Source organism: Bombina bombina, chromosome 4 (genome assembly GCF_027579735.1).
Source record: "Bombina bombina isolate aBomBom1 chromosome 4, aBomBom1.pri, whole genome shotgun sequence".
NCBI classification, from domain to species: Eukaryota; Metazoa; Chordata; class Amphibia; order Anura; family Bombinatoridae; genus Bombina; species Bombina bombina.
Window position 1 is genome coordinate 813,344,215 of NC_069502.1, and position 14,551 is coordinate 813,358,765.

General features: G+C 43.3%; 1 protein-coding gene across 4 annotated transcripts in view; it reads right to left on the reverse strand.

Moving 5' to 3' along the window:
* Window positions 1-14,551, reverse strand: part of LOC128657088 (zinc finger protein 436-like) — a 119,967-nt gene that overhangs the window by 65,621 nt on the left and 39,795 nt on the right. For all 4 annotated transcript variants that reach the window (XM_053711328.1, XM_053711329.1, XM_053711326.1 and 1 more), the window contains exon 9: window positions 1,278-1,382. In XM_053711328.1, coding sequence (XP_053567303.1) covers window positions 1,278-1,382 — 105 coding nt within the window. The remainder of the gene's footprint in view (window positions 1-1,277; window positions 1,383-14,551) is intronic.

The window sequence follows — 14,551 nt, forward strand, 5'->3', positions numbered from 1 at the left end:
GACATCATCTTTGTATGGAAGCCTCAATGTGCCATCTGACCAAACCAGGAAGTAAGCACAACACTACACACTCACTTGTGCCCTGCTTCCCACAGACATGTCACACACTTACACTCACCTGTGCCCTGCTTCCCACAGAAATGTGACACACATACACTCCCACGTGCCCTACTTCCCACAGACATGTCACACACATACACTCACCTGTGCCCTACTTCCCTCAGACATGTCACACACATACACTCACACGTGCCCTACTTCCCACAGACATGTCACACACATACACTCACACGTGCCCTACTTCCCACAGACATGTCACACACATACACTCACTTGTGCTCTTCTTCCCACAGACATGTCACACACTTACACTCACACGTGCCCTACTTACCTCAGACATGTCACACACATACACTCACACGTGCCCTGCTTCCCACAGACATGTTACACACATACACTCACCTGTGCCCTTCTTCCCACAGACATGTCACACACATACTCTCACACGTGCCCGACTTCCCTCAGACATGTCACACACATACACTTACTTGTGCCCTACTTCCCACAGATATATCACACATATACACTCACACCAGTGTTCCCTCTAAGGACAGTTTTGTGTGCAGCCCAGCAGTGAAACAGTTAACAAGAGAACCATACCTTGCCATCTGCATTGTGCAGTGTTTGTTAATTGCAGGGTGTGGTTACTTAGTTAACTGTTTCACTGCTGGGCCGCACACAAAACTGGCCTTAGAGGGAACACTGACTCACACGTGCCCGACTTCCCACAGACATGTCACACACATACACTCACTTGTGCCCTACTTCCCACAGACATGTCACACACATACACTCACCTGTGCCCCACTTCCCACAGACATGTCACACACATACACTCACTTGTGCCCTATTTCCTTCACACGTCACACACTTACACTCACCTGTGCCATACTTCCCTCAGACATGTCCCACATATACACTCACACATGTCCTACTTCCCACAGACATGTCACACACTTACACTCACCTGTTCCCTATTTCCCTCACACACATATACACTCACACATGCCCTATTTCCCTCACACGTCACACACTTACACTCACCTGTGCCATACTTCCCTCAGACATGTCCCACATATACACTCACACGTGCCCTGCGTCCCTCAGACATGTCATACACTTAAACTCACATGTGCCCAACTTTCCAAAGAAATGTCAGACATGTACACTCACCGCACCCTAAGAGCCCCTCAGACATCTCACACACATACACTCACCTGTACTTATATTGGCACAAATTTGCTGCTCTGATGGTTCTGCATTTCTTAGCCACTGATCTTCTGTTTCCTCCATGTTACATGAAATCATAGCATCATTTTCAGCTGGGAAAAAAAAGAATAAATAAATAAATCACCCATTACAATTTCTGTAGTCTCTTCTGTAGGCTAAAATGGACGTTGTGCTGTAATTTTGTTCCATTTTAATATGTTCCCTGTGATCTGCGTTACACACTGGAGTGTATCAAATTGTGAATAAACAACTAATTTACCTTTATTTTGTCATTTAAATGAATTGCTTTTACCTGTTGAAATCACCACCTATACTGAAAATATGAATACTTTAGTATTCTCTATGTAAATAAGAGCCAGCAAGCAGCAATAAAGTTCCCAGTAGGGTATGAAAGAGATATGCAACAACATTGTCCTTTTTAATTGCTGTCTCTCTTGGCCATTGTGTAAAGACAGATAGATAAGGAAGCATTAATGTATAGCTAGAAAGATAAGATTATAAGGGTTTGCTATTTCTGCAGGCTCAGTCCATTTATATACTGTAGGTTTGCTCTTGAGAAAAATAGTTTGAGGTTTCAATCAGCAAAAATAGCTATTTCATATATATATAAAAAAACTAAATGAACAGGTTTCCATACACTTTACACTCAGCTGTCCCTATAATATGCAATTGGGAACACATTAAAGGGAAACTAATTTTACAGTACATTGTTCCTTCAAAGAGACCCCAATAGTGGTAAAACCATAAAGGATATTAACTCTTGCCAAATTATCAAAACAACATTAAACTCCCACAGTTAACTTAAAGGGATAGTTCACCCAAAAAGTAATACATTTTTGAAACATAATAGCAGGGAGCAGGGCCGCCACTAGAAATTTTGGGGCCCCTGACTCAACCATTGATCAGGGCCCCCCCCCCCTCCTTTGACATGTGCAATTTTTGACCAAGTGACTAAAATGTATATGCACTTTATTCTTAATTGTCTATTTAAACTTGGAAATGTTGTAAAGGTAGTAACATACACACACACACAGACACACTCATACACTGAAACACACAAACACACTCACACATAAGGATTCACATATAGACACTCTAGCACAGTGATTTTTAACCTTTTTTTTGCCGTGGCACACTTTTTTACATTAAAAAATCCTGTGGCACACCACCATCCCAAAATTTTAAAAAAATCACACATTGTAGCCTAATACAGCATATATATATACACATACACACAAACACACACATACTGTATGTATTGTGCTGTTATGCCATGCCTCCTACAAACTATCCCTGCACTGGGAGTAAAAAACAAGCAAAGTTTAAAAAATATGTCACACTGTTGTCAGTCTGCCGTGGCACACCTGAGGATCTCTCACGGCACACTAGTGTGCCACGGCACACTGGTTGAAAAACACTGCTCTAGCAGACACGCAAAGAAACACACTCAGACACAGAAACCCAAACAGACACTTAGCACTTGTTTACATTGATCTGACAAGTAATGAGGTAAACTACAGTTTTGTAAAAAAAGGAGATTTAGAAAACAAAATATGGAGTTCTGATTATCTTTTTGTAAAGGAAGATGACAACTAAATTATGACAACAGCATGCAGTGGCTGAAAGGAAGGGCACTGAACTGCCTAAACAATAATTTAAAGGTTAAATGGTGGAGTGGTTACTTCCGGAAAGGTTTTGTTAGTCTCAAAGTCTGTAGAAAGATGTGAATAATTAGTAGTAAGGTCAAAATGTCCTAAAAAGGAACAGACAATGGACACACAAACTCAAACTTGCACATACACCCAAGGAAACACCGACAGAGACAGCCTCAGAAATCACACAAAGACATATACACACATACACACACAGAGACACCCACAGAAAACACACAAAGACATACACACACACACAGAGAGACAACCACATGAAAAACACAGAAAGACATACATACACACACCCTCACTGAGACATCCACAGAAAACACACAAAGACATACACACACCCTCACAGAGACACCCACAGAAAACACAGACATACATACATACATACACACAAACACCCTCACAGAAACACCCATAGAAAAAGCTCAAAGCCATATGCACACACCCTCACAGACATCCACATAAACTGCACAAAGACATACACACGGTAACACCCACCCTCACAGAGAGACCCACAGATAAAAAATACATACACATAGAGACACAAACCAAAGCACAAAGACATAAACACATACACCCACAGAAACACTCACAGGAGGAAACATTTATGCACCTTGCATCCCCTAAATCAACAGTGTGTGACATGCATGATAAAAAAAATGCAGAAATTAAGAGATCACTTTTTAAAGAATCATATTTGTAAATGTGCAAACAAAAATAATTCTGTGAATTCAAAATTGTACATTAATGAGCTGGGTAGATGGCTAGATGAAGAAAAGTACCTTTAAAAGGTTGACATATGTTAGTTTGTTTTTTTCCCATTTTCCCCAACCAAGAGCATCACTTCAAATATAGTGTACAAATTTTCCTATCTGTCAGCTGTACTTATGGATTTTGAAAATGCTGTACTCTATATGGTCTTCGTGGGACCATAAGCTGTGGTACTCATACCATTAGATCTGGTTAAATGCAGGATTTAGGCTTGTTGGTATGTATTTCAAAACTAAGTCAGCTGTAGTGTAAACTGAACAGTTTTAAGTTAGCCTGTCTCATTTCAAACACTGAGCAATCTTAGTCTGAGAGTATAAAATTTTATGCAGATGTAAAAATCTTAGATAAAATGCCTCCTTGCATCTGGAAACTCCTTGCATAAAGGGGCAGTAAACTGGAATGTAATATATATATATATATATATATATATATAAAATGCATATCTGCCAAAAGGGCATCTACCATTTGTGTATTGAGGAGGAAACATTTCTGCATGGTTTTAAATATAGAATTTCTACAGCATTGTCAAATAATCATAAATACACTGCTGCTAAAAAAATGTGTTTTTATGGACCCCTAGCCCCACCATACAACTACTACCACACTGAAGTTACAATCCAAAATTGCACAAAGAAATAAAAAACATTTGCTAAGTCCTACCTCCTCTTCAAATGAAAGTGATCTGCCGTCTGACTCAGACACACACTGTACAAAGTGCCAAGTCTGTCTCACACTGAGCATAGTGGTTTAGTGCACACTAAGAAATCCTCTCAAATGCTAATACTTTACTCCTTGTAATAACATTTCCCATGCTCAATTAGCACTCTGCTATAGTACCCACTGGTGGCTGCCAAAATTAAAAAAAAAAAAAAAAAAAAAAAACAGAATTTATGTTTACCTGATAAATTACTTTCTCCAACGGTGTGTCCGGTCCACGGCGTCATCCTTACTTGTGGGATATTCTCTTCCCCAACAGGAAATGGCAAAGAGCCCAGCAAAGCTGGTCACATGATCCCTCCTAGGCTCCGCCTACCCCAGTCATTCGACCGACGTTAAGGAGGAATATTTGCATAGGAGAAACCATATGATACCGTGGTGACTGTAGTTAAAGAAAATAAATTATCAGACCTGATTAAAAAACCAGGGCGGGCCGTGGACCGGACACACCGTTGGAGAAAGTAATTTATCAGGTAAACATAAATTCTGTTTTCTCCAACATAGGTGTGTCCGGTCCACGGCGTCATCCTTACTTGTGGGAACCAATACCAAAGCTTTAGGACACGGATGATGGGAGGGAGCAAATCAGGTCACCTAGATGGAAGGCACCACGGCTTGCAAAACCTTTCTCCCAAAAATAGCCTCAGAAGAAGCAAAAGTATCAAACTTGTAAAATTTGGTAAAAGTGTGCAGTGAAGACCAAGTCGCTGCCCTACATATCTGATCAACAGAAGCCTCGTTCTTGAAGGCCCATGTGGAAGCCACAGCCCTAGTGGAATGAGCTGTGATTCTTTCGGGAGGCTGCCGTCCGGCAGTCTCGTAAGCCAATCTGATGATGCTTTTAATCCAAAAAGAGAGAGAGGTAGAAGTTGCTTTTTGACCTCTCCTTTTACCGGAATAAACAACAAACAAGGAAGATGTTTGTCTAAAATCCTTTGTAGCATCTAAATAGAATTTTAGAGCGCGAACAACATCCAAATTGTGCAACAAACGTTCCTTCTTCGAAACTGGTTTCGGACACAGAGAAGGTACGATAATCTCCTGGTTAATGTTTTTGTTAGAAACAACTTTTGGAAGAAAACCAGGTTTAGTACGTAAAACCACCTTATCTGCATGGAACACCAGATAAGGAGGAGAACACTGCAGAGCAGATAATTCTGAAACTCTTCTAGCAGAAGAAATTGCAACCAAAAACAAAACTTTCCAAGATAATAACTTAATATCAACGGAATGTAAGGGTTCAAACGGAACCCCCTGAAGAACTGAAAGAACTAAGTTGAGACTCCAAGGAGGAGTCAAAGGTTTGTAAACAGGCTTGATTCTAACCAGAGCCTGAACAAAGGCTTGAACATCTGGCACAGCTGCCAGCTTTTTGTGAAGTAACACAGACAAGGCAGAAATCTGTCCCTTCAGGGAACTTGCAGATAATCCTTTTTCCAATCCTTCTTGAAGGAAGGATAGAATCTTAGGAATCTTAACCTTGTCCCAAGGGAATCCTTTAGATTCACACCAACAGATATATTTTTTCCAAATTTTGTGGTAAATCTTTCTAGTTACAGGCTTTCTGGCCTGAACAAGAGTATCGATAACAGAATCTGAGAACCCTCGCTTCGATAAGATCAAGCGTTCAATCTCCAAGCAGTCAGCTGGAGTGAGACCAGATTCGGATGTTCGAACGGACCTTGAACAAGAAGGTCTCGTCTCAAAGGTAGCTTCCATGGTGGAGCCGATGACATATTCACCAGATCTGCATACCAAGTCCTGCGTGGCCACGCAGGAGCTATCAAGATCACCGACGCCCTTTCCTGATTGATCCTGGCTACCAGCCTGGGGATGAGAGGAAACGGCGGGAATACATAAGCTAGTTTGAAGGTCCAAGGTGCTACTAGTGCATCCACTAGAGCCGCCTTGGGATCCCTGGATCTGGACCCGTAGCAAGGAACTTTGAAGTTCTGACGAGAGGCCATCAGATCCATGTCTGGAATGCCCCACAGTTGAGTGACTTGGGCAAAGATTTCCGGATGGAGTTCCCACTCCCCCGGATGCAATGTCTGACGACTCAGAAAATCCGCTTCCCAATTTTCCACTCCTGGGATGTGGATAGCAGACAGGTGGCAGGAGTGAGACTCCGCCCATAGAATGATTTTGGTCACTTCTTCCATCGCCAGGGAACTCCTTGTTCCCCCCTGATGGTTGATGTACGCAACAGTTGTCATGTTGTCTGATTGAAACCGTATGAACTGGGCCCTCGCTAGCTGAGGCCAAGCCTTGAGAGCATTGAATATCGCTCTCAGTTCCAGAATATTTATCGGTAGAAGAGATTCTTCCCGAGACCAAAGACCCTGAGCTTTCAGGGATCCCCAGACCGCGCCCCAGCCCATCAGACTGGCGTCGGTCGTGACAATGACCCACTCTGGTCTGCGGAAGGTCATCCCTTGTGACAGGTTGTCCAGGGACAGCCACCAACGGAGTGAGTCTCTGGTCCTCTGATTTACTTGTATCCTCGGAGACAAGTTTGTATAGTCCCCATTCCACTGACTGAGCATGCACAGTTGTAATGGTCTTAGATGAATGCGCGCAAAAGGAACTATGTCCATTGCCGCTACCATCAAACCTATCACTTCCATGCACTGCGCTATGGAAGGAAGAGGAACGGAATGAAGTATCCGACAAGAGTCTAGAAGTTTTGTTTTTCTGGCCTCTGTCAGAAAAATCCTCATTTCTAAAGAGTCTATTATTGTTCCCAAGAAGGGAACCCTTGTTGACGGAGATAGAGAACTCTTTTCCACGTTCACTTTCCATCCGTGAGATCTGAGAAAGGCCAGGACGATGTCCGTGTGAGCCTTTGCTTGAGGAAGGGACGACGCTTGAATCAGAATGTCGTCCAAGTAAGGTACTACAGCAATGCCCCTTGGTCTTAGCACAGCTAGAAGGGACCCTAGTACCTTTGTGAAAATCCTTGGAGCAGTGGCTAATCCGAAAGGAAGCGCCACGAACTGGTAATGCTTGTCCAGGAATGCGAACCTTAGGAACCGATGATGTTCCTTGTGGATAGGAATATGTAGATACGCATCCTTTAAATCCACCGTGGTCATGAATTGACCTTCCTGGATGGAAGGAAGAATTGTTCGAATGGTTTCCATTTTGAACGATGGAACCTTGAGAAACTTGTTTAAGATCTTGAGATCTAAGATTGGTCTGAACGTTCCCTCTTTTTTGGGAACTATGAACAGATTGGAGTAGAACCCCATCCCTTGTTCTCCTAATGGAACAGGATGAATCACTCCCATTTTTAACAGGTCTTCTACACAACGTAAGAATGCCTGTCTTTTTATGTGGTCTGAAGACAACTGAGACCTGTGGAACCTCCCCCTTGGGGGAGGCCCCTTGAATTCCAGAAGATAACCTTGGGAGACTATTTCTAGCGCCCAAGGATCCAGAACATCTCTTGCCCAAGCCTGAGCGAAGAGAGAGAGTCTGCCCCCCACCAGATCCGGTCCCGGATCGGGGGCCAACATTTCATGCTGTCTTGGTAGCAGTGGCAGGTTTTTTGGCCTGCTTTCCCTTGTTCCAGCCTTGCATTGGTCTCCAAGCTGGCTTGGCTTGAGAAGTATTACCCTCTTGCTTAGAGGACGTAGCACTTTGGGCTGGTCCGTTTCTACGAAAGGGACGAAAATTAGGTTTATTTTTAGCCTTGAAAGGCCGATCCTGAGGAAGGGTGTGGCCCTTACCCCCAGTGATATCAGAGATAATCTCTTTCAAGTCAGGGCCAAACAGCGTTTTCCCCTTGAAAGGAATGTTAAGTAGCTTGTTCTTGGAAGACGCATCAGCTGACCAAGATTTCAACCAAAGCGCTCTGCGCGCCACAATAGCAAACCCAGAATTCTTAGCCGCTAACCTAGCCAATTGCAAAGTGGCGTCTAGGGTGAAAGAATTAGCCAATTTGAGAGCATTGATTCTGTCCATAATCTCCTCATAAGGAGGAGAATCACTATCGACCGCCTTTACCAGCTCATCGAACCAGAAACAAGCGGCTGTAGCGACAGGGACAATGCATGAAATTGGTTGTAGAAGGTAACCCTGCTGAACAAACATCTTTTTAAGTAAACCTTCTAATTTTTTATCCATAGGATCTTTGAAAGCACAACTATCTTCTATGGGTATAGTGGTGCGTTTGTTTAAAGTGGAAACCGCTCCCTCGACCTTGGGGACTGTCTGCCATAAGTCCTTTCTGGGGTCGACCATAGGAAACAATTTTTTAAATATGGGGGGAGGGACGAAAGGAATACCGGGCCTTTCCCATTCTTTATTTACAATGTCCGCCACCCGCTTGGGTATAGGAAAAGCTTCTGGGAGCCCCGGGACCTCTAGGAACTTGTCCATTTTACATAGTTTCTCTGGGATGACCAACTTGTCACAATCATCCAGAGTGGATAATACCTCCTTAAGCAGAATGCGGAGATGTTCCAACTTAAATTTAAACGTAATCACATCAGGTTCAGCTTGTTGAGAAATGTTCCCTGAATCAGTAATTTCTCCCTCAGACAAAACCTCCCTGGCCCCATCAGACTGGTTTAGGGGCCCTTCAGAACCATTATTATCAGCGTCGTCATGCTCTTCAGTATCTAAAACAGAGCAGTCGCGCTTACGCTGATAAGTGTGCATTTTGGCTAAAATGTTTTTGACAGAATTATCCATTACAGCCGTTAATTGTTGCATAGTAAGGAGTATTGGCGCGCTAGATGTACTAGGGGCCTCCTGAGTGGGCAAGACTCGTGTAGACGAAGGAGGGAATGATGCAGTACCATGCTTACTCCCCTCACTTGAGGAATCATCTTGGGCATCATTGTCATTGTCACATAAATCACATTTATTTAAATGAGTAGGAACTCTGGCTTCCCCACATTCAGAACACAGTCTATCTGGTAGTTCAGACATGTTAAACAGGCATAAACTTGATAACAAAGTACAAAAAACGTTTTAAAATAAAACCGTTACTGTCACTTTACATTTTAAACTGAACACACTTTATTACTGCAATTGCGAAAAAATATGAAGGAATTGTTCAAAATTCACCAAAATTTCACCACAGTGTCTTAAAGCCTTAAAAGTATTGCACACCAAATTTGGAAGCTTTAACCCTTAAAATAACGGAACCGGAGCCGTTTTTAACTTTAACCCCTTTACAGTCCCTGGTATCTGCTTTGCTGAGACCCAACCAAGCCCAAAGGGGAATACGATACCAAATGACGCCTTCAGAAAGTCTTTTCTATGTATCAGAGCTCCTCACACATGCGACTGCATGTCATGCCTCTCAAAAACAAGTGCGCAACACCGGCGCGAAAATGAGGCTCTGCCTATGATTTGGGAAAGCCCCTAAAGAATAAGGTGTCTAAAACAGTGCCTGCCGATATAATCTTATCAAAATACCCAGATTAAATGATTCCTCAAGGCTAAATATGTGTTAATAATGAATCGATTTAGCCCAGAAAAAGTCTACAGTCTTAATAAGCCCTTGTGAAGCCCTTATTTACTATCTTAATAAACATGGCTTACCGGATCCCATAGGGAAAATGACAGCTTCCAGCATTACATCGTCTTGTTAGAATGTGTCATACCTCAAGCAGCAAGAGACTGCTCACTGTTCCCCCAACTGAAGTTAATTCCTCTCAACAGTCCTGTGTGGAACAGCCATGGATTTTAGTAACGGTTGCTAAAATCATTTTCCTCATACAAACAGAAATCTTCATCTCTTTTCTGTTTCTGAGTAAATAGTACATACCAGCACTATTTTAAAATAACAAACTCTTGATTGAATAATAAAAACTACAGTTAAACACTAAAAAACTCTAAGCCATCTCCGTGGAGATGTTGCCTGTACAACGGCAAAGAGAATGACTGGGGTAGGCGGAGCCTAGGAGGGATCATGTGACCAGCTTTGCTGGGCTCTTTGCCATTTCCTGTTGGGGAAGAGAATATCCCACAAGTAAGGATGACGCCGTGGACCGGACACACCTATGTTGGAGAAATTTTTTTTTTTAGTTCTTGCCTCATGGGGCCCCCCTGGCTCATTGGGCCCGTGACAGGAGTCACCCCTGTCACCCCCTGATGGCGGCCCTGGCAGGGAGTGATGTATGGTAGGGCTGAACTTTCTGTGTAAATCATTGTCTGCTGTCGAACCTGCTGAAAAACATAATTTATGCTTACCTGATAAATTCCTTTCTTCTGTAGTGTGATCAGTCCACGGGTCATCATTACTTCTGGGATATTACTCCTCCCCAACAGGAAGTGCAAGAGGATTCACCCAGCAGAGCTGCATATAGCTCCTCCCCTCTACGTCACTCCCAGTCATTCGACCAAGGACCAACGAGAAAGGAAAAGCCAAGGGTGAAGTGGTGACTGGAGTATAAATTAAAAAATATTTACCTGCCTTAAAAACAGGGCGGGCCGTGGACTGATCACAATACAGAAGAAAGGAATTTATCAGGTAAGCATAAATTATGTTTTCTTCTGTTAAGTGTGATCAGTCCACGGGTCATCATTACTTCTGGGATACCAATACCAAAGCAAAAGTACACGGATGACGGGAGGGATAGGCAGGCTCTTTATACAGAAGGAACCACTGCCTGAAGAACCTTTCTCCCAAAAATAGCCTCCGATGAAGCAAAAGTGTCAAATTTGTAAAATTTGGAAAAAGTATGAAGCGAAGACCAAGTTGCAGCCTTGCAAATCTGCTCAACAGAGGCCTCATTCTTGAAGGCCCAAGTGGAAGCCACAGCTCTAGTAGAATGAGCTGTAATTCTTTCAGGAGGCTGCTGTCCAGCAGTCTCATAAGCTAAACGAATTATGCTACGAAGCCAAAAAGAAAGAGAGGTAGCGGAAGCTTTTTGACCTCTCCTCTGCCCAGAGTAAACGACAAACAGAGAAGACGTTTGTCGAAATTCCTTAGTTGCCTGTAAGTAAAATTTTAGAGCACGGACTACATCCAGGTTGTGCAGTAGACGTTCCTTCTTCGAAGAAGGATTTGGGCATAAAGAAGGAACAACAATCTCTTGATTGATATTCCTGTTAGTAACTACCTTAGGTAAGAACCCAGGTTTAGTACGCAGAACTACCTTATCCGAATGAAAAATCAAATAAGGAGAATCACAATGTAAGGCTGATAATTCAGAGACTCTTCGAGCCGAGGAAATAGCCATTAAAAATAGAACTTTCCAAGATAACAACTTTATATCAATGGAATGAAGGGGTTCAAACGGAACGCCCTGTAAAACATTAAGAACAAGGTTTAAACTCCATGGTGGAGCAACAGTTTTAAACACAGGCTTAATCCTGGCCAAAGCCTGACAAAAAGCCTGGACGTCAGGAACTTCTGACAGACGTTTGTGTAACAGAATGGACAGAGCTGAGATCTGTCCCTTTAATGAACTAGCAGATAAACCCTTTTCTAAACCTTCTTGTAGAAAAGACAATATCCTAGGAATCCTAACCTTACTCCAAGAGTAACCTTTGGATTCACACCAATATAGGTATTTACGCCATATCTTATGGTAAATCTTTCTGGTAACAGGTTTCCTAGCCTGTATTAAGGTATCAATAACTGACTCAGAAAACCCACGTCTTGATAAAATCAAGCGTTCAATTTCCAAGCAGTCAGCTTCAGAGAAGTTAGATTTTGATGTTTGAAGGGACCCTGTATCAGAAGGTCCTGTTTCAGAGGTAGAGACCAAGGTGGACAGGATGACATGTCCACCAGGTCTGCATACCAAGTCCTGCGTGGCCACGCAGGTGCTATTAGAATCACTGATGCTCTCTCTTGTTTGATTCTGGCAATCAATCGAGGAAGCAACGGGAAGGGTGGAAACACGTAAGCCATCCTGAAGTCCCAAGGTGCTGTCAGAGCATCTATCAGGACTGCTCCTGGATCCCTGGATCTGGACCCGTAACGAGGAAGCTTGGCGTTCTGTCGAGACGCCATGAGATCTATCTCTGGTTTGCCCCAACGTCGAAGTATTTGGGCAAAGACCTCCGGATGAAGTTCCCACTCCCCCGGATGAAAAGTCTGACGACTTAAGAAATCCGCCTCCCAGTTCTCCACTCCCGGGATGTGGATTGCTGACAGGTGGCAAGAGTGAGACTCTGCCCAGCGAATTATCTTTGATACTTCCATCATAGCTAGGGAGCTTCTTGTCCCTCCCTGATGGTTGATGTAAGCTACAGTCGTGATGTTGTCCGACTGAAACCTGATGAACCCCCGAGTTGTCAACTGGGGCCAAGCCAGGAGGGCATTGAGAACTGCTCTCAATTCCAGAATGTTTATTGGCAGGAGACTCTCCTCCTGACTCCATTGTCCCTGAGCCTTCAGAGAATTCCAGACGGCACCCCAACCTAGAAGGCTGGCGTCTGTTGTTACAATTGTCCAGTCTGGTCTGCTGAATGGCATCCCCCTGGACAGATGTGGCCGAGAAAGCCACCATAGAAGAGAATTTCTGGTCTCTTGATCCAGATTCAGAGAAGGGGATAAGTCTGAGTAATCCCCATTCCACTGACTTAGCATGCACAGTTGCAGTGGTCTGAGGTGTAAGCGTGCAAAGGGTACTATGTCCATTGCCGCTACCATTAAGCCGATTACCTCCATGCATTGAGCCACTGACGGGTGTTGAATGGAATGAAGGGTGCGGCAAGCACTTTGAAGTCTTGTTAGCCTGTCCTCTGTCAGGTAAATCTTCATTTCTACAGAATCTATAAGAGTCCCCAGGAAGGGAACTCTTGTGAGTGGAACGAGTGAACTTTTCTTTTCGTTCACCTTCCATCCATGTGACCTTAGAAATGCCAGTACTAACTCTGTATGAGACTTGGCAGTTTGAAAGCTTGAAGCTTGTATCAGAATGTCGTCTAGGTATGGAGCTACCGAGATTCCCCGCGGTCTTAGTACCGCCAGAAGAGCACCCAGAACCTTTGTGAAGATTCTTGGAGCTGTAGCCAATCCGAATGGAAGAGCCACAAACTGGTAATGCCTGTCTAGGAAGGCAAACCTTAGGTACCGGTAATGATCTTTGTGAATCGGTATGTGAAGGTAAGCATCTTTTAAATCTACAGTGGTCATGTACTGACCCTCTTGGATCATAGGTAAAATTGTCCGAATAGTCTCCATCTTGAACGATGGAACTCTTAGGAATTTGTTTAGGATCTTTAAGTCCAGGATTGGTCTGAAAACATAATTTATGCTTACCTGATAAATTCCTTTCTTCTGTAGTGTGATCAGTCCACGGGTCATCATTACTTCTGGGATATTACTCCTCCCCAACAGGAAGTGCAAGAGGATTCACCCAGCAGAGCTGCATATAGCTCCTCCTCTCTACGTCACTCCCAGTCATTCGACCAAGGACCAACGAGAAAGGAAAAGCCAAGGGTGAAGTGGTGACTGGAGTATAAATTAAAAAATATTTACCTGCCTTAAAAACAGGGCGGGCCGTGGACTGATCACACTACAGAAGAAAGGAATTTATCAGGTAAGCATAAATTATGTTTTCTTCTGTTAAGTGTGATCAGTCCACGGGTCATCATTACTTCTGGGATACCAATACCAAAGCAAAAGTACACGGATGACGGGAGGGATAGGCAGGCTCTTTATACAGAAGGAACCACTGCCTGAAGAACCTTTCTCCCAAAAATAGCCTCCGATGAAGCAAAAGTGTCAAATTTGTAAAATTTGGAAAAAGTTTGAAGCGAAGACCAAGTTGCAGCCTTGCAAATCTGTTCAACAGAGGCCTCATTCTTGAAGGCCCAAGTGGAAGCCACAGCTCTAGTAGAATGAGCTGTAATTCTTTCAGGAGGCTGCTGTCCAGCAGTCTCATAAGCTAAACGAATTATGCTACGAAGCCAAAAAGAAAGAGAGGTAGCGGAAGCTTTTTGACCTCTCCTCTGCCCAGAGTAAATGACAAACAGAGAAGACGTTTGTCGAAATTCCTTAGTTGCCTGTAAGTAAAATTTTAGAGCACGGACTACATCCAGGTTGTGCAGTAGACGTTCCTTCTTTGAAGAAGGATTTGGGCATAAAGAAGGAACAACAATCTCTTGATTGATATTCCTGTTAGTAACTACCTTAGTAA